Here is a 20432-nt window from a genome sequence, read left to right on the forward strand (position 1 = left end):
TAATTTTGTATTTATAGTAGAGAGGGGGTTTCTCCATGTTGGTCAGGCTAGTCTTGAACTCCCAACCTGAGGTGACCCACCCGCTTTGGCCTCCCAAAGTGTTTGGATTACAGGCGTGAGCCAAAAAAATTTTTTAAAATTAGCCAGATATGGTGGTGTGCACCTGTAGTGTCCTCCAACTCAGGAGGCTTAGGTAGGAGGATCATTTGAGCCCAGGAGGTCAAGGCTGCAGGGAGCTGTGATCAGGCCACTGCACTTCAGCCTGAGCAACAAAGCAAGACCCTGTCTCAAAAAGAAACATAAATAAAATAATAAAAAGGTAAGGCCAGGGCCGTGTTGGCTCACACCTGTAATCCCAGCACTTTGGGAAGCCGAGGCTAGAGGATCGCTTGAGCCTAGGAGTTCGAGACCAGCCTGGGCAACATGGCAAAACCCCCCTAATAAAAATACAAAAATTAGCCAGGCATGGTGGGGGATGCCTGTAATCCCAGCTACTTGGGAGCCTGAGGTGGGAGGATCACCCAAGCCCAGGAGGTTGAGGCTGCAGTGATCATACCCCTACACTCTAGCCTGGGTAACAAAGGGAGACCCTGTCTCACAAATAAAAAGGTAAAGAGAAACCACGAGATTAATAGTAATAGTTTAATTGAGCTCAGTGTATTCTCATTTCAACATATAATCAGTATAAAAAGTGAGATATTTTACTTTTTTCCCCCCTTGCGCCAGTTTTCAGAATCTAGTGTGTGTGGCTGGGCATGGTGGCTCACGTCTGTAGTCCCAGCACTTTAGGAGGTTGAGGCAGGTGGATCCCTTGAGGCCAGGAGTTTGAGACCAGCCTGGCCAACATAATGAAACCCCAGAGATACTAAAAATACAAAAATTAGGCGGGCATGGTGGCTAACACTTGTAGTTCCATCTACTTGGGAGGCTGAGGCAGGAGAATCACTTGAACCCAGAAGGCAGAGGTTGCAGCGAGCTGAAATCGTGCCACTGCACTCCAGTCTGGGTGACAGAGCAAGACTATGTCTTTAAAAAAAAAAAAAAAAAAAAAAAGAGGGGGTCTAGTGTGTGTTTTATATTACAGCACTTCTTGGTTTGGACCAGACATATTTGCAGTGCCCAGTAGCTGCATGTGGCCAGCAACCCCCATACTGGATGATGCAGCTCTAGAAGATTTCCCTCCAAGAAAGGGGGGCTTTTTCCTCCCCACGGGAGCCAGGTCCCTCTGGTCTGGATGCCTCTAAGCTGCAGTATGTGTTCTCTGCCTGAGCCAAAGCCTCTCTCCCCTGTGCCTCCCCCTCCACCAGCCAGCACTGCCCTCTGGGGCCCTCCCTTTTCTGGACAGTCTCTGTCAGGTGTGGACAGGATTGGGGCATGTCCCCTTGGAATTTTCTCCAAGTCAGCCCTTGAATGTTGGCTTCTCCCCCTGGACACAGGAGGAAGATCCCCAATGATTTATTTGTTTGTTTTTTTTTTTTTTTTTGAGACGGAGTCTCACTCTGTCGCCCAGGCTGGAATGCAGTGGCTGGATCTTAGCTCACTGCAAGCTCCGCTTCCCGGGTTCACACCATTCTCCTGCCTCAGCCTCCCGAGTAGCTGGGACTACAGGCGCCCGCCACCTCGCCCGGCTAGTTTTTTGTATTTTTCAGTAGAGACAGGGTTTCACCATGTTCCCCAGGATGGTCTTGATCTCCTGACCTCGTGATCCGCCCATCGCGGCCTCCCGAAGTGCTGGGATTACAGGCGTGAGCCACCGTGCCCGGCCACCCCAATGATTTAATAATCATAGAAATGATGAGGATTGGCCAGGGTGGTGGTTCAAGCCTGTAGTCCCAGCAATTTGGAAGGCCGAGGCAGGTGGATCACTTGAGGTTAGAATTTGAGACCAGCCTGGCCAACATGGTGAAACCCTGTCTCTAATAAAAATACAAAAATTGCTGGTCGTGGTGGTGGATGCCTGTAATCCCAGCTACTCGGGAGGCTGAGGCAGGAGAATTGCTTGAACTTCGGAGGTGGAGTTTACAGTGAACTGAAATCGCGCCACTGCTCTCCAGCCTGGGCAACAGAGTGAGACTCCATCTCAAAAAAAAAAAAAAAAGGATGACGTTTGTGCTAATAAGCAGCAGGCCCTGGGCCAAGAAGAAGCGAGGCTTTTTTTCTTTAGGGAAGTGACGTCACTCACCAGTGTCCCTTAGATTGTAGGATTCAGAGGCAAGATTGCCTCCAAGCCCCCGCTGTTGGCCAGGTCTCCTTCCCCTTTCCCTGTCTTTCCCTGGCCCCAGGGGGCAGGATGGAGAGTTGAGGGAGGGCAGACTGAGTTATCCTTCCCAGCATAAGGAAGAGCTGAAAAGTCCCCGGGCGCGGTGGCTCACGCCTGTCATCCCAGCACTTTGGGAGACTGAGGTGGGCAGATCACGAGGCCAGGAGATTGAGACCAGCCTGGGCAACATGGTGACACCCTGTCTCTACTAAAAATACAAAATTAGCCGGGCATGGTGGCACACGCCTATAGTCCCAACTACCCAGGAGGCTGAGGTGGGAGAATAGCTGGAACCTGGGAGTCAGAGGTTGCAGTGAGCCGAGATCACACCACTGCACTACAGCTTGGATGACAGCAAGACTCTGTCTCAAAAAAAAAAAGAAAAAGAAATGCTTAGCTTCTTTTTGGGCTGGGCACGGTGACTCACACCTGTAATCCCAGCACTTTGGGAGGCCGAGGCGGGCGGATCATGAGGTCAGGAGATTGAGCCCATCCTGGCTAACACGCTGAAACCCTGTCTCTACTAAAAATACAAAAAATTAGCGGAGCGTGGTGGCAGGTGCCTGTAGTTCCAGCTTCTTGGGAGGCTGAGGCAGGAGAATCGCTTGAACCTGGAGGCGGAGCTTGCAGTGAGCCAAGATTGTGCCACTGCACTCCAGCCTGGGTGACAGAGCAAGACTCTGTCTCCAGAAAAAAACAGAAACATCCCCAGGCTAGGGCAGAGGTTGGGGGATGCAGCGTGGGCACGCACAAGCCCCTTCCTCCCCGGCAGCGTTTGGGACAACGTGGCAGGGAGCCTGTGGCCAACCTGGCCTCTTCGAGAGGAAGTGAGGCCAACTCCTGGCTGGGGATTCACAACCCCGAAGTGTTTCTCATCTTGGTTTCTCATGTTGGTGGCTTCAGGCCTTCTCTGAAGCTATCTGCTGCCTTTTTATAGTCATGTATTCAACTGGTCATCGCTGAGCCTGTGCAGGCGCTCCATGTGTGTTCAAACAGGCCCTGCCCCTACCCGCATTTCCACACGGGGTTTGCACACTGGTTGCAGGGATAGACAGCAGGCAGGTAAACCACCGGCTAAGTTTTGGATAGTGGTGAAATGTTGCGAAGGAAACAAGCTGGCAGGAGAATGACTGCATAACCTCATTCAGTGGGGTGGCCAGGGAAGCCCTGTGGAAGAAGGATATTCTGCCAGGCACTTGAACGCCACGGAGGAGCCAGGCCACGAAGATTGTGTCGGGGCATGCGTTCCTGGGACACAGGGCAGCACACCCGGAGGCCCCGGGTTGGCGTATTTGAGGAGAAGTGGAAGGTGTTGAGGGTTGAGAGGTCACCGGGGCTATGGTGAGTGTCTGGGGTTCCAAAGCTGCAGGATGCCATGATTAGTCACTTGATTTTATTTATTTAGTTGTTTTTTTCTTTTTTCTTTTCTTTTTTTTTTTTGAGACGGAGTTTTGCTCTTGTTGCCGAGGCTGAAGTGCAACAGTGCGATCTCAGCTTACTGTAACCTCCACCTCCCTTGTTCAAGCGATTCTCCTGCCTCAGCCTCCCGAGTAGTTGGGATTACAGGCACCTGCCACCACACCTGGCTGATTTTTGTATTTTTATTAGAGACGGGGATTTCACCATGTTGGCCAGGCTGGTCGCAAACTCCTGACCTCAGGTGATCCGCCTTCCCCGGCCTCCCAAAGTGCCAGGATTACAGTGCCCTGCTGAGCTGGGGTTTCTGCCTGGGGCATTTGGTGATGGTAGTGTCCTCATGATCATGAGGAACTGTGATTGGTTGAGATTTGGGGAGGCAGTTCTGGCATTCCAGGTCACACTGATCTCAGCAGGTGAGTGCTAGGTGGATGCCAGGAGACTGTGAGCCGTTGCTGGTGGGCAGGGGTCCGGGCTCTGGAGGCTGCAGGTCCTGGCAGGTCTCATGTCCCCTCCTTTCCCCACCTCCCAACCACAGTGATCAACAAATACAAGCGCAGGCGATTTCAGAAAACCAAGAACCTGCTGACAGGAGAGACAGAAGCGGACCCAGAAATGATCAAGGTAAACGGGCAGGGTTGTCAGGGCCTATGGGGACCAAGCCAGGCCATTCACAGCTCATACCAGACCACTGGGGCTGTCATCTGTCACCACCACTGACCCACCATGCCGGCTTGGTCACGCCACCTCCCCTCCCTGAGCACTGGGCTCCTCCTCTGGGAAATGGGGTCAGGAGGCAGCTGCCTCTCAGGGAGTAGGGGGGATCCCAGGCAGGGTTACCCGGGCCTCTCGCCAGCCTGGGAGGGGGCTGCATCACAGTCCCATTCTCACATGAGGACACTTGTTGAATCTTACAGCCAGGAAGTGGCAGGCCAGGGACTCTCACCCACACAGTCAGGCCCCAGAGCCCAAGCTCAGCCCAGCATGAAGCAGGCACATGAGAATATGACTTTAGTAGGAACTGCAGGATTAATAGTTGCTGTCACTCCTGGTGGGCTGGGGAGCCAGGCAGTTAATCTGTGGTTAACCTGCAGTGGGCACCAAGAGACTTCCCCTCTCCGCGGGTGGTCCTGTGTGGGAGGGGTGGTCCCTCCTCATGGAGGTGAGGCCACCGTGCAAGAGTGTGTGGAGCCTGCTGTCATGAGGCTGGGCTTCGCAGCCTGGCCTAGGATGCCAGCCCTGCCCCTACCTCTGCAGGCCTCGGTTTTCTGCATGTGGGGTGGAAGGATCCTGTTGGTGGCCCGAAGGGTCCTGGGTAGCGTAATCTCTAAGCCGAGGGAGGAGAGCCCTCTGCCAGCACTTGCTGTGGTGGCTGATAGCTGCCAAGGTTGTCAGGGGAGGTGGCTCATGCCTGTAATCCCAGCGCTTTGGAAGGCTGAAGCAGAAGGATCACTTGAGCCCGGGAGTTCAAGATCAGCCCAGGCAGCATAGTGAGACCCCATCTCTCCCAAAAAAGAGAGAGAAAAGAAAGAAAGAAAAAAGAAGCTTTCCATGGTGGCTCACGCCTCTAATCTCAGCACTTTGGGAGGCTGAGGTGGGAGGATCGTGCTTGAGCCCAGGAATTCAAGACCAGCTTGGGCAGCATGGCAAGACCCCATCTCAAAAACTAGAAAGCAAAGATTAAGATTTTCATGGGAACCCTTGGGAGGAAGTGTGCAGAGGCTGATGGTCCCTGGGCACCTCCACCTGCCTCTGAGGACTTTCCCCACATGTTGCCTCAGAGGGCTGAGGACTATGGGCCCGTGGAGGTGATCTCCCATTGGCACCCCAACATCACCATCAACATCGTGGACGACCACACGCCGTGGGTGAAGGGCAGTGTGCCCCCTCCCCTGGATCAATGTAAGCTCCCCAGCCCTGCCAGCTGCTTGCAGAGGCCTCTGGGAGGGTGCTCGGGGCCCATCTCTTTGTCTTCTCCTGGCCCCATCCACCTGAGAGAGCTTTCTAGGGCTCCACTCTCCCAAGCTCCCCACCCTGTCCTATCCCCTTCCCATGTCCTCTCCCTCTCCCACACCCCCACCCCTGGGGTCACCAGGACTGACTCCCATATGCCAGCATCGGTCCACAGTCAAGTCCCATCGAGCCCACAAACTGTTTTCAAAAAATGTCCATCACTTGCCAACTTTTGAAATTGAGGCAGTGTCACTTAAAAGCCATATTTTCTGGCTTTTATAAAACTGGGTTACATGGTCACCCATGGGGCAGCCGTGGGCTGGAGCTGAGCCACAGCTGCCCCCTTAAGCGGGGACCTGCCTGCTCTTTGCATCTGGTTCCCTCTGCTGAGGTCAAGGGGCCCTTTAGCTCCTCATGGCGTGGCCTAGAAATGTCCCCTGTCCTCCAGTCTCTGTAGAGGGGCCCTGTTGGGTCCCTACAGACATCTGAAGCCTGTGGGTACCCTGGCCTCCTGTCTGGGCCAAACGGTGTCCCCTGCCCCATGTGCTGCAGATGTGAAGTTCGACGCCGTGAGCGGTGACTACTACCCCATTATCTACTTCAATGACTACTGGAACCTGCAGAAGGACTACTACCCCATCAACGAGAGCCTGGCCAGCCTGCCGCTCCGTGTCTCCTTCTGCCCGCTCTCGCTTTGGCGCTGGCAGCTCTATGCCGCCCAGAGCACCAAGTCGCCCTGGAACTTCCTGGGCGACGAGTTGTACGAGCAGTCAGATGAGGAGCAGGACTCGGTGAAGGTGAGTGCAGCCGGGGCGGGCGGGACTTCCCAGTGCCTTCCTGGGCGCAGGAGGCCAAGAGGAAGTGCGCCAGGCCTGGGCTGTGGGACCTCCCGCCTGGTGCTCCTCTGCCCACAGTTTCACAACCTCCCAGGTCCCTTCTCCGCAGTGAAAGGAAGTGGGCACCCAGCCCTCCCGGCCTAGATGACTGGGGGTCCTCTCCCCAGGCTGTTCTGTTGGCTTGGCCGGGCCCTTTTGGTCCAGACCTGTCCCTTACTCCTTCTGTCCCAGACTTTGTCTCCCTGGCCCTGGACTCCGACTCCGTGTCTCTACCATCTCACTGGGTCCTGAAATGTCAGCCCGTTTCTGTGGTGTGAGGCTCGGCTTTGCCTCCTGGGCTGTTGTCACTGTTGGGTCTCTGCTCTTGGCTCCCAGTGTCCCTTCACGCACTCCCTCGGCCTCTGCCTCTTCCCCTAGTGCCATCTCCCTGTCTTTTCTGTCTCCGTGAGTCACCTTCCTCTCTGTCCCCATCTGCCCATCTCTGACCCAGTCTCCTCCCGGCTGGCCCACCCTCACCCTGCCTCTACAGGTGGCCCCAGGGACAGGTCTTAGGGGACAAAAGCTAGTGAAGTTGCTCCTGGGCGGGGGCGGGCTGTGCTCACAAGTGTCCCCTGCAGGTGGCCCTGCTGGAGACCAACCCCTACCTGCTGGCGCTCACCATCATCGTGTCTATCGTCCACAGTGTCTTCGAGTTCCTGGCCTTCAAGAATGGTAGGAACGGGACCCCAGGGCTAATGAGAGGCTGTGCAGGGCTGGGACAGGGCCTGCCCCCTTCGTCCTCCCCTCCGTCCCCACGTATCCTCCCCCTGCCTGGGGTCTCTCAGCCCCACTCTCCAGAGGCCTGGTGAGCTGGGGAGGGGCAGTGGCCCCAAAACTCCCAACCCAGAAATTCCCACCCACCGGGTGTGGAGCTAAGGGAGGGGCTGGCCCGCTACTGGGGCAGAGGCCAGGCCAGTACTGCCAGGAAGCAGGGCTGGGGAACTCCAGAGCCAAGAGCAGGGAAGCCCCGGAGCTGCTCCCGCCACCCTGCCCGGCAGGCTGCCTGTTGTGGGAGGCCGCTTAGGACTGAGTGGATGGGGCCTGCCCGAATGGGAAGGAGGAGCACTGTCCCCCGAAGGTCCCTAGGTTCTAAGGCTGACCATGCTGATGGCCAGCGTTTGAGGAAAAGCAGCCACATGCCAGGCACTGTCCTGGGTACCCTCCCCAGGTAACTCCTTGAGCCGTACGGGAACCAGAGGCTCAGGGATGTCACTTGCCCAGTCACACAGTTCCTAAGGGGTAGATAGTGCTAGCCCCAACTCTCATCTTCTAGGCCCTGCAGGCCACTTCTTCCTTGCCCAGAGTACCCCAGTCTAAAGGAGGCAGCCTGCTGCCCTATAGCTGCTGGAGGCAGCAGGAGGAATGACTAGTAGTATTCCTGGTATTAAGACGCTATTGCCAGCCTGGCGGTGGCTCTCGCCTGTAATCCCAGCACTTTGGGAGGCCAAGGTGGGAGGATCACCTGAGCCCAGGAGTTTGAGACTAGCCTGGGCAACAAAGTGAGATTCATTTCTACACAATTTTTTTTTTTTTTTTGAAGTGGAGTCTTGCTCTGCCACCCAGGCTAGAGTGCAGTGGCACGATCTCAGCTCACTGCCAGCTCCACCTCCTGGGTTCACGCCATTCTCCTGCCTCAGCCTCCCGAGTAGCTGGGACTACAGGCGCCCGCCACCACGCCCAGCTAATTTTTTGTGTTTTTAGTAGACAAGGTTTCACCGTGTTAGCCAGGATGGTCTCGATCTCCTGACCTCGTGATCTGCCAGCCTCGGCCTCCCAAAGTGCTGGGATTAAAGGCGTGAGCCACCGCACCCGGCCTTTACACAACTTTTTTTTAGAATTAGCTGGGCATGGCAGTACGTGCCTGTGGTCTCAGCTACTCGGGAGGCTTGGGCCTGAAAGATCAAGGCTGCCGTGAGCCATGATCACACCGCTGAACTCCAGCCTAGGTAACAGAGTGAGACCCTGTTCCAAAAAAAGGGACGCTCTTGCCATTATTGAGAGCTACCATCTGGAAGAATGCAGTGTCATACGGGCACAGGAGCTGGTGCCGACCCCAGCTGGCCGTCTGCCAGCTGTCGCTAGGAGACAGGACCCTTTTGCCCGGGAGCTGGCTTGGCTAGGGTCCAGTGAGAAATGAGGCACAAGAAGGCTGTGTCCTCACCCAGTGTCATGCAGCAGGGGTGCGGGCCTCACTTGGCACCAGTGCTGTGTGGCCTCCCTGGTCTAAGGAGGGGCTTGGGCCCGCCTGGGCCCCCCCGCCCCCCCCACCCCCTCCACCCCCCCCCCGCCAGAACCTTGTCTCCAGACCCATTCTTCTCAGTTGGGGTGAGGGTCAGTCTGATGGGCAGGGGCGGGTGGGATGAGCCTGTGGAGTATGGCAGAGCTCTGAGATGGGGTGGGGTGCAGAGCTCCCACAGCCCTCACTCCCTGAGTGCAGAGCTGGCCCTGACCCTGCATGACTGCAGACCTGGCTCCACCACTCTGCTACAGATGTGGTGGCTCAGCCTCCTGTGGCTGCGGTTAGACGCTCAATCGGGCAGGGTCAGAGAGGGGTGTCCATGGTGAGACCGGGGCTCTGAGTTAGGAGTACACTGACATGGATCCTTGGCAGCATCCAGGCAGAGCACTGGAAGGAGCTCCAGACTGGAGCCCAGGGCCCTTGTCTTGTTTCCTGAGGATGTCTGTGAGCCAGTTCCTTCATGGTGTCAGGGCGGGGGCCTGGAGGAGGTGGTCTTGAAGTGCATGCCACAGATCTTCCTTCCCGGGGGTGTGGGCAGGCACTATGGTGCTGCACAGACCCCGCGTCCCTCCAGATTCTGCCGCGCCAGGCTGTTTGGCCTCAGGGAAGCAGCTTCCTGACCAGCCTTTAGTACCTGGCACATGGTGAGCCCCGTCCATGGCACCAGTCACTGTCACCATCAGTCAAGGGACTGCACCCTGGGGTGCTGGATGCTGACATCCTATGGGAGGGCTCCAGGGGTGCTGCCTGTCTGGTGCTCTGGGGGCCACCTGATGAATGAGAGAGCCTTCCTGGGAGAGAGGGCTCTCATTCAGCACCTCTCCTGAGGACCCAGCGCCACCCCAGGGTGTGAGGATGTAGGCCAAGGCGGCCTGAGGGAGCTGCAGGAGGGTCTTAGTACCTCCTCAGCCTCCTGGTTCCCCCTACCCCCTGCGCACAGATATCCAGTTCTGGAACAGCCGGCAGTCCCTGGAGGGCCTGTCTGTGCGCTCCGTCTTCTTCGGCGTTTTTCAGTCATTCGTGGTCCTTCTCTACATCCTGGACAATGAGACCAACTTTGTGGTCCAGGTCAGCGTCTTCATTGGGGTCCTCATCGACCTCTGGAAGATCACCAAGGTCATGGACGTCCGGGTAAGGCCGGGGCGCCATGCTGTCTCGGGAGCTGCAAGGGCTGTGAGGGGTAGTGTGGCCCAGCTGGACCCTGGAGCTGGCCCCCGGGGGATTCCCAGCAAGTGCCTTGCTCCCAGGACCAAGGGGATTTTCTCACCAGGGGATTTTTCGGGTCACACATGGGGCAGGGGAACTGGGAACGGTGGGGAAGGGCAGGGGCTGGTTCTGGCTTGTGGGGCAAGAGCCAGCATGGCAACTGACCATGGCGCCCACCTCATCCACAGCTGGACCGGGAGCACAGGGTGGCAGGAATCTTCCCCCGCCTATCCTTCAAGGACAAGTCCACGTATATCGAGTCCTCGACCAAAGTGTATGACGATGTGAGTATCCCACACACTGGGCCCCTGGGGGTGGTCTCCAAGCACCCACGTACCCCTGAGGGACCCGGGGCCGACCATCTGCTTGCTGGACCCACGCTTTATGGCCTGTATCACATCCTCTGTGTCCCCCACCTGTCATAACTGCTTCCTGGTCGAGTCCAGAGTCCCCAGGGCTACCTGGAAATTCCCCCTGCCCGTCCTGCCAGACCAGGTGTGGTGGCTGAGGGTGGGGAGCAGGGCTGCCAGGCAGGGCCGAGGAGCTGGCTCACAGCCCCACCCTGTTGGCCTCACAGATGGCGTTCCGATACCTGTCCTGGATCCTCTTCCCACTCCTGGGCTGCTATGCCGTCTACAGTCTTCTATACCTGGAGCACAAGGGCTGGTACTCCTGGGTGCTCAGCATGCTCTACGGCTTCCTGCTGACCTTCGGTGAGCGGCCCAGCTGCCCCCGGAGAGAGCAGGCCCCATGCTAGGCAGGGCTCACAGCCCAGCATGGGAGACAGACCCATCCCCAGGCAGGGACAACCCAGGGTGGGCAGATCCGGGATGTAGGGAGGCCCAAGGGCACACATGGCTCCATCTGGGGTCAGAGAGGGCTTTGGGGAGGACATGAACAGTGCACTTCAGTCCCCATTTTCAGGGGGCCTTTATGTCTTGGGAACAAGTAAACAAGTAGGGCCAGGTGCGGTGGCTCACGCCTGTTATCCCAATGCTTTGGGAGGCTGAGGCAGGAGGATCACTTGAGCCCAGGAATTAGTGACCAGTCTGGGCAATGTGGCAAGATCCAATCTTTACAAAAAACACAAAAATTATTGGGGAGTGGTAGTGCGTGCCTGTAGTCCCAGCTACCTGGGAGGCTGAGGTGGGAGGATCCCTTGAGTCCAGGAGGTTGAAGCTGCAGTGAGCCATGATTATGCCATTGCACTCCTGCCTGGGTGACAGAGTGAGACCCTGTCTCAAAAAACAAAAGACCGGGTGAATCACAGCCAGTAACGAGTACTGTGAAGGGCAGAGTGGTGGGGGGATGCACATTAATAGGAGTCGGGGGGCCCCTCTGAGGACAGGACATTTAAACCCAGGCCTCAGATATCCAGGGAGGGAGCTGTGTGGATGTGACAGAAGGCCCCACCAGTGCAGAGGCCGCTGGTAGAGTGTGCCCAGGTGTAGGAAGTGGTGAGGGGGCTGGTATGGCCGGTGCAGAGCATGCAGGGGAGAGGTGGGAGAGGCCACTCCTCCGCTCATGGGTGCCCTCACTGCAGGCTTCATCACCATGACGCCCCAGCTCTTCATCAACTACAAGCTCAAGTCCGTGGCCCATCTGCCCTGGCGCATGCTCACCTACAAGGCCCTCAACACATTCATCGATGACCTGTTCGCCTTTGTCATCAAGATGCCCGTTATGTACCGGATCGGCTGCCTGCGGGACGGTGAGGCCTGGCGGGCAGGTCGGGGCTCCCACCGGAACAGGGCCCCAAGGCAGTCTTCAGGGCCCAGGTCTGAGGGGGTGCCAAGGCCCCAGATGGGGTGTTCAGTCTGAGGGGGCTCAGCCCCACCATTGCATCACGCCCTCTCCACCCAGGGCCACCCGGCTGTGGACGGGCCAGCCCGACCTCACACTGCCTCCCACCCCTCTCCAGATGTGGTTTTCTTCATCTACCTCTACCAACGGTGGATCTACCGCGTCGACCCCACCAGGGTCAACGAGTTTGGCATGAGTGGAGAAGACCCCACAGCTGCCGCCCCCGTGGCCGAGGTTCCCACAGCAGCAGGGGCCCTCACGCCCACACCTGCACCCACCACGACCACCGCCACCAGGGAGGAGGCCTCCACGTCCCTGCCCACCAAGCCCACCCAGGGGGCCAGCTCTGCCATCGAGCCCCAGGAAGCCCCTCCAAAGCCAGCAGAGGACAAGAAAAAGGATTAGTCGGGACTGGTCCTTGCCTGCTCCGGCTCCTGGCGACTACTGCCCCTGCGCCCCGGCCCCTCCCCTCCCTGTCGCCCTTTCCCTGGACAGATCAGGCCGGGGTGGCGGGAGGCCCGCCCCAGGCCAGGGCCCAGCGTGTGACATAGGGGCCAGGGCAGGCCAGGGTTTGTGTGTGGAGGCGCTGTCTGTCCCTCTGTCCCTCTGTGTTTCCAGCCATCTCGCCCTACCAGCCCAGCACCACTGGGAATCATGGTGAAGCCGACGCGGCGTTGCCGAGGGGGTGGGTTGGGCGGGGGCGGGGCCGGGCCCCCCTACGGGATGCCCACGGCCATTCATCATCTTGTCCCTCGTCCCCCTACCACACTCCCCCTCCTAGACCGCCGCCCTTTAACACAGTCTGGATTTAATAAATTCATATGGGTGTTTAACTTAAACTCAGCACTGCCCTCCTCCTCGTGCCTTCCTTCCTCTGGCGCCTTGGAGAGCAGCTTCAGGCGGGGATGAGGTGGCTCTCCTGGGTCCGGGAGGGTGACCTGCAGGGTACAGGACGTGTAAAGGTGGGGATTGTGACCTTATGTCAAGAGCCATACCTGGCCGGGCACGGTGGCTCTCACCTGTAATCTCAACACTTTGGGAGGCCAAGGTGGATGGATCACTTGAGGTCAGGAGTTTGGGACCAGCCTGGCCAACACTATATTTTCAACATAGTGAAACCTTGTCTCTACTAAAAATTAATTGAGCGTGGTAGCGGGCACCTGTAATCACAGTTACTCGAGAGGCTGAGGAAGAAGAATCATTTAAACCTGGGAGGCAGAGGTTGTGGTGAGCCCAGATCACACACTGCACTCCAGCCTGGGTGACAGAGCAAGATTCCATCTCAAAGGAAAAAAAAAAAAGCCATACCTGCCAGGCCAGGCCTCTTCCTCATTTGTTGCCCTCCCACCAGCCCTCTGAGATTTCATTAACTGGCCCCGTTTCAGATTCCTGGGGAAGCTGCTTGCAGGGAGCTCACTGCCCCTGCCGGGCGCAGGCTAGAGCCTCCTGTGTGCCTGCTGAATGTCTCCTAACCCGACACCACCAGGCACGGCCAAGTACAGCTTTCAGCCGGGTCGCCATGAGCAAAGGCACCTGCCACCCTGAGACCTCAGCACAGCAGTTGGGGCACACTAGATGTGTGCCCTTGGCTTTTTGTGCTGACACCTGCTCACCCCCAATTTTGGGGAGCATGGGGGTGAAGGCTCAGCCAGCCTGAGTGGCACCTGGCTGTAGCACTCCATGAGTATTGGGGTGTCACTTCACATCCCCGGGGCTGCCTGTGCCGACGACCAGCCAAGCCCTCCACAGGTGGCATGAGTTGGACTTGCCAGCCCAGCCCCTGGTGCTGGGACTTTTTGCCCACTGGATAGGTGAGCTGAGTGAGGCCTCTGTGTTCTGAGGGGTGGGGACCCTGCATTCCCAGGTTTACTGTTTTGTGGTGTGGTCTCAGCAACACTTCAGTATAGGGGGCCCAGCGCTGAGGACCACGCCAGGTTCCTTCAGGCTCCAGCTGCCACCCCACGTTGCAGAGCCAGTCGGGATCCATGAGGTCCCAGGGAGATGGTGGTGCCCTTGGAGCCCCACACCACAGGTCCACAGACAGGCCACGGCAGTCTCACATCCCTCAGGGCAGCCATGGGTCTCCATTAGCTGCCCCCCAACTCTATACCATTCCATGGATCCCCGGTGCCCTTGGAGGAACCCCAGGCTCTGCACCATGGGAAACCCAGGAAAGTCTGACCGATGGGCTTCTAGGAGCCCTGGAGTACAGGACTCAGCAGACCCCTGAGAGTGGTGGGCTCTCCAGCCACTTGGACTCCCTGGCCTCATCACCCCTGGCTCTTCTTCCACAGCTCCACGCCCAAGCCTTTGACAAGGCCCATCAGTCCACAACTCCCTGGGAGTCTCACCTCTTCATTTGGGACCACCTGCTCCATGCCCCTCGTTACCCTGTGGTGGTCTTGCTCAGTGTTCTGTCTGGTCCCCTGTCCCAGTCCTGCCCTCCCCACTTCCCATTCACACTCTAGCTAGCAGCTAGAGGAAACTTTTTTTTTCTTTGAGACAGCATCTCGCTCTGTTGCCCAGGCTGTAGTGCAGTCGTACGATCTCAGCTCACTGCAGCCTCTACCTCCTGGGTTCAAGTGATTCTCCCGTCTCAGCCTCCTGAGTAGCTAGGATTATAAGCATGTACCACCACACTTGGCTAATTTTTTGTATTTTTAGTAGAGACGGGGTTTCACCATGTTGGCCAGGCTGGTCTCTACCTCAAGCAATCCGCCCACCTCAGCCTCGCAAAGTGCTGAGATTATAGACATGAGCCACCACGCCCATCCCAGCTAGAGGAAACTTTCTAGTTTCTTCTACTAAAGCACAAACATGATCCTGCCCAGCCCTTGCTCAGAACCTACTGTGGCTGCCCAGTGACCTCAGGAGAAAGCCCAGGCTCCTTACTGGGGAGTGAGACCTTGGTGATGGGGATACTTATTAACCCCTGCATCCAGCCTGATCTTCCCCTTACCTGGATCCTGTCCCCAGGCACACAACCCCTGTCCACATTTTTTTTATCCTTTTTTTTTTTTTTTTTTTGAGACGGAGTCTCGCTTTGTCACCCAGGCTGGAGTGCAGTGGCGCTATCTCGGCTCACTGCAAGCTCCGCCTCCCGGGTTCCCGCCATTCTCCTACCTCAGCCTCCCGAGTAGCTGGGACCACAGGCGTCCGCCACTGCGGCCGGCTAATTTTTTCTATTTTTAGTAGAGACGGGGTTTCACTGGGTTAGCCAGGATGGTCTCGATCTCCTGACCTCGTGATCCGCCGGTCTCAGCCTCCCAAAGTGCTGGGATTACAGGCTTGAGCCACCGCGCCTGGCCTTTTTTATCCTTTGAGACAAAGTCGCGTGGTCGTCCAGGCTGGAGTGCAGTCGCACGATCACAGCTCTGCAGCCTTGACCTGCTGGCTCAAGCAATCCTCCTGCCTCAGCCTCCCAACTACCTAGGACCACAGGCAAGTGCCAATACGCCTGCGTAATTATTTATTTATTTATTATTTTTATTTATTTATTTATTTTGAGATGGAGTCTCCCTCCTGTTGCCCAGGCTGGAGTGCAGTGGCACGATCTTGGCTCACTGCAACCTCCACCTCCTGGGTTCAAGCAATTCTCCTGCCTCAGCCTCGTGAGTAGCTGGGATTACAGGGACATACCACTATGCCCGGCTGATTTTTGTATTTTTAGTAGAGACGGGATTTCACCATCTTGGCTAGTCTGGTCTCGAACTCCTGACCCCGTGATCCACCTGCCTTGGCCTCCCAAAGTGCTGGGATTACAAGTGTGAGCCACCGTGCCTGGCTGCCTGCATAATTTTTAAACTTTTTGTAGAAATGGGGTCTCTCGATGTTGCCAAAGCTGGTTTCAAACTCCTGACCTCAAGCAGTCCTCCCATCTGGGTCTCCCAAAGTGCTGGGATTACAGGCCTGAGCCATCACAGCTGGCTCATCCCTTCTTTACCTTACCCATGTGTCCTCCAAGTTGTGGCTCCAGTGCTTCCTCCTCTAGGAAGCTCTCCCTGACTGCCAAGTTCTCTGGGGTCTCATGGCAGCCCTGCGCACTGTGAGTCATCACTGGGCACAAGTTGGTCTCTTCCACTGGATGGAGCCCTGTGAGGACATAGCCAGACCTGTCTTGATCACTGCTGTGTCCCCAGCATAGGGCCAAACACAGAGAAGTCACTCCAGGAATATTTAATGAGTGCATGTTGAACAACCCCAACAATCATTTTCCCAGACACATGGAAACATCCAGAAGTGTGGACCTCGGTGGGGCTCATATCCAGACACTGGAGACTGTGACAAGCAGTCAGTCAACAAAAGTAACAGCTGAACCCTGCCCCTGGGTAGTGCCATGTGCTGGGACGTATTGTGTATACAGCCAAGCCCAAGACAGACCCAGACCTGCCCTCATGGGGCTCACAGCCCAGCAGAAATCCTGAACGCTGAGGATATCTGACATGTCCTTTTTATTTTTCATTTTTATTTACTTTTTTTTTTTTTTTTTCCAGACAGAGTCTTACTCTGTTGTCCAGGCTGGAGTGTAGTGGTGTGATCTCAGCTCACTGCAACCTTCGCCTCTCGAGTTCAAGCAATTCTCCTGCCTCAGCCTCCCGAGTAGCTGGGACTACAGGCACCCACTGCCAAGCCCGGCTAACTTTTGTATTTTTAGTAGAGACAGTTTCACGTTTCACCATATTGGTCAGCCTGGTCTCAAACTCCTGACCTCAAGTGATCTGCCTGCCTCAGCCTCCCACAGTGCTGGGATTACAGGCATGAGCCACGGCACCCAGCTATCCTATTTATTTATCGAGACAAAGTCTTGCTCTGTCGCCCAGGCTGGAGTGCAGTGGCGTGATCTCGGCTCACTATAAGTTCTACCTCCCAGGTTCAAGCAATTCTTCTACCTCGGCCTCCTGGGTAGCTGGGATTACAGGTGTGCACTACCACGTCTGGCTAATTTTTGTATTTTTAGTACAGATGGTGTTTCACGATGTTGGTCAGGCTGGTCTCAAACTCCTGACCTCGTGATCCGCCTGCCTCAGCCTCACAAAGTGCTAGGATTACAGACGTGAGCCACCGCACCTGGCCCCCTTTTTATTTATTTATTTTTGAGATGGAGTCACTGTCACCCAGGCTGGAGTGAGTGCAGTGGCACGATCTCAGTTCACTGCAACCTCCGCCTCCTGGGTTCAAGTGATTCTCCTGCCTCAGCCTCCTGAGTAGCTGGGATTATAGGTGCCTGCCACCACACCAGCTAATTTTTGCATTTTTATTAGACATGGAGTTTTACCATGTTGGCCAGGCTGGTCTCGAACTCCTCAGGTGATCTGCCTGCCTCAGCCTCCCAAAGTGCTGGGATTATAGACATGAGCCACTGTGCCTGGCCCTGACATGTCCTTTTAGTTACTCAGCAAATTTTTGTTTGTTTTTTTGAGACAGTCTCACTCTGTCACCCAGGCTGGAGTGCAGTGGCGTGATCTCGACTCACTGCAGCCTCTGCTTCCTGGGTTCAAACGATTGTCCTGCCTCAGCCTCCCTAGTAGCTGGGACTACAGGCGCATTACACCATGCCCGGCTAGTTTTGTGTTTTTAGTAGAGATGGGTTTTTACCACGTTGGCCAGGCTGGTCTTGAACTCTTGACCTCAGGTGATCCGCCTGCCTTGGCCTCCCAAAGTGCTGGGATTACAGGCATGAGCCACTGCACCCAGTCTCAACAAACATTTTTGAGGCCTGGCATTGGCAAGGGGCAGAGAGGAATCAGGAGAGCTTCTGGTCCTGTAACAATGGGAGATGCTATTTGTCATCCTTATCATAAGCCAAGCCCTAGTGTAAGTGCTGCCTGTGGTCGGCTTCATCGATTACATTTAATATTATTCAATGTCCGTCACCTTACTGGTCCATCACTCTGCCCTCATCTCTACCCCTTTCCTGTCAGTCACGTTGCACCAGCCTTCTTGCTATTCCTTAAGCATGTCATGCATGTTCCTACCACAGGGCCTTTGCACGTGCTAGCCCCTGTGCTTTGTACACTCTCCCCTAGCTATCCACATGAATCCCTCACCTCCTTTGACTTCCTGTTCAAATGGCACCTCGCAGACCCTGATCTTCCTAACTCAAACTATCCTCCAAATTCATTGTTTATCCTGCTCTATCCTGTAATACTGCCATCACCATCAGACATATATTTGCTTATCTGTTTTCCATCTGTGTCCTCACTTGGATTTCCTTGATGGCAAGGGCTTTTTGTCTGCTGTGTGCCTTGCTATGTCCCTAGCTTTTAGAGCAGTGCCTGACACTGTTACTCTGTGTGTAATAACTCTGTAAATCGAAGAGCTGGGCACGGTGCCTCACGCCTGTAATCCCAGCACTTTGGGAGGCCGAGGTGGGCAGATCGCCTGAGGTTGGGAGTTCGAGACCAGCCTGGCCAGCATGGTGAAACCCCGTCTCTACTAAAAATACAAAAATTAGCCGGTGTGGTGGTGCGCATTTGTAATACCAGCTACTTGGGAAGCTGAGGCAGGAGAATTGCTTGAACCTCGGAGGTGGATGAACCAAGATCGCACCATTGCACTCCAGCCTGGGCAACAAAGCGAGAATGCGTCTCAAAAAAAAAAAAAAAAAAAGATAGGGCTGGGCACAGTGGCTCATGCCTGTAATCCCAGCACTTTGGGAGGCAGAGGCAGGCGGATCATGAGGTCAGGAGATCGAAACTCTCCTGGCTAACACAGTGAAACCCCGTCTCTACTAAAAATACAAAAAGTTAGTCAGGCGTGGTGGTGGGCATCTGTAGTCCCAGCTACTCGGGAGGCTGAGGCAGCAGAATGGCGTGAACCCGGGAGTAGGAGCTTGCAGTGAGCCGAGATCGCACCACTGGACTCCAGCCTAGGCGACACAGCAAGATTCCATCTCAAGAAAAAAAAAGAAAGAAAGAAAGAAAGAGGGCTGGGCACAGTGGCTCATGACTGTAATCCCAGCACTTTGGGAGGCCGAGACAGGCGGATCACCTGAGGTCAGGAGTTCAAGACCAGCCTGGCCAACATGGTGAAACCCCATCTCTTCTGAAAAAAGAAAGAAAGAAAGAAATGTAGTCCCAGCACTTTGGGAGGCTGAGGTGGGCAGATCGCTTGAGCCCAGGAGTTTGAGACCAGCTTCTGCAACATGGTGAAACCTCATCTCTGCTAAAAACACAAAAATTAGGCTAGGCATGGTGGCACACATCTGTGGTCCCAGCTCACCAGCTGTGTGACCTCTGGCAACTGACTTCATCTCTCTGGGCTTCGGTTTCCCATCTGTAAAGTGGGTCTAATAACAGGATGGTCATGAGGATTAAATAAGATGATGTTAATAGTTGCCCTTTGGCCAGGTGCACTGGCTCAGCCTGAGCAACAGATCCTGTCTCTACAAAAATAGAAAACAGACTGGGCACAGTGGCTTATGCCTGTAGTCCCAGCTACTTGGGAAGCTGAGGCAGGAGAATCACTTGAACCCGGGAGGCAGAGATTGCAGTGAGCTGAGATCGTGCCACTGCACTGCAGCCTGGGTGACACAGCGAGACTCCATCTCTCGAAAAAGAGGGGAGAGGGAAAGGGAGGAGAGGGAGGAGAGGGAGAGGGAGAGGGAGAAGGAGACGGAGAGGGAGAGGATATTAGCTAGATGTGTTGGTGTGTGCCTGTAGTCCCAGCTACTCTGGAGACTGAGGTGAGAGGATCCCCTTAGTCCAGGAGGTTGAGGCTGTGGTGAGCCATGTTCCTGCCACTGCACTCCAGCCTGGGTGACAGAGTGACACCCTGCCTCAAAAAAAAAAAAAGTTCACATTTGTATATAGCACTCACATGTGCCAGACCCTGTCCCAAGAATTTTATATTTTAAATATTTGTATCATATTAATTTGTGTGGCCTTCAAGAAATTAATTTCACTGGGTCTCAGTTTTCTCATCTGCTATGTGGGGATAAATAACAACATATACTTCACATAATTGTTGTGAACATTCAACTTACAGAGTTATTTCTATTTCTTTTTGAGACAAGGTCTCACTCTGTCACCCAGGCTGGAGTACAATAGCATGATCACAGCTCGCTGCAGCCTCAACCTCCCAGGCTCAAGCAATCCTCCTGCCTCGGCCTCCCAAAGTATTGGGGTTACAGGTGTGAGCCACCGTGCCCAGCCAGAACACCCAGATTTTATACAAGCAAAGGAAAGACAACAAACCCTGCATCTGTGGTCCGAGAGTGCCTGGTATCCAAGCTAGAAACTAATAGATCACCTAGTCGTTCTCAGGTATGTGGGAGTCTTAGGAATGTGGGAGTCTAGCCAAATGGCTGCCCCTCTTCCAGCCTGAGTCTCTTCTGCAACAATCCTATCATACGCTTCTGGTGCTGGTGCGAGGGATGAGCTCAGGGTTTGGGCACACAGCTCAGGATGTATACGGAGGCTACACTGCTGCAATTCGCAGACTACATTACTGAGCTTTTGAGCTCAAAGTGGTCTGGGCTATTTATGGGTAACTTTCAGGGGTTGGCGGGAGGAACAAACCAATAAATAAAACATCCATGCATTCATCCAATAAACTTTTTTTTTTTTTTTTTGAGATGGGAGTCTTACTCTGTTGCCCAGGCTGGAGTGCAATGGCATGATCTCGGCTCACTGCAACCTCTGCCTCCCAGGTTCAAGCGATTCTCCTGCCTCAGCCTCCA

The 20432-nt window shown here is 55.4% G+C and overlaps 1 protein-coding gene across 2 annotated transcripts in view; it reads left to right on the forward strand.

Annotated features, from left to right (window-relative positions):
* CLPTM1 (CLPTM1 regulator of GABA type A receptor forward trafficking) overlaps positions 1–12595 on the forward strand; it is a 39543-nt gene extending 26948 nt beyond the window's left edge. For both annotated transcript variants that reach the window (XM_045380825.3, XM_005595533.3), the window contains exons 6-14: positions 4215–4300; positions 5458–5578; positions 6182–6426; positions 7083–7176; positions 9684–9874; positions 10138–10233; positions 10527–10662; positions 11493–11660; positions 11871–12595. In XM_045380825.3, coding sequence (XP_045236760.1) covers positions 4215–4300; positions 5458–5578; positions 6182–6426; positions 7083–7176; positions 9684–9874; positions 10138–10233; positions 10527–10662; positions 11493–11660; positions 11871–12157 — 1424 coding nt within the window. In that variant the 3' untranslated portion in view covers positions 12158–12595. The remainder of the gene's footprint in view (positions 1–4214; positions 4301–5457; positions 5579–6181; positions 6427–7082; positions 7177–9683; positions 9875–10137; positions 10234–10526; positions 10663–11492; positions 11661–11870) is intronic.
* The last annotated feature ends 7837 nt before the right edge of the window (positions 12596–20432 follow it).

Source organism: Macaca fascicularis, chromosome 19, assembly GCF_037993035.2.
Source record: "Macaca fascicularis isolate 582-1 chromosome 19, T2T-MFA8v1.1".
In the NCBI taxonomy this organism is placed as follows: domain Eukaryota; kingdom Metazoa; phylum Chordata; class Mammalia; order Primates; family Cercopithecidae; genus Macaca; species Macaca fascicularis.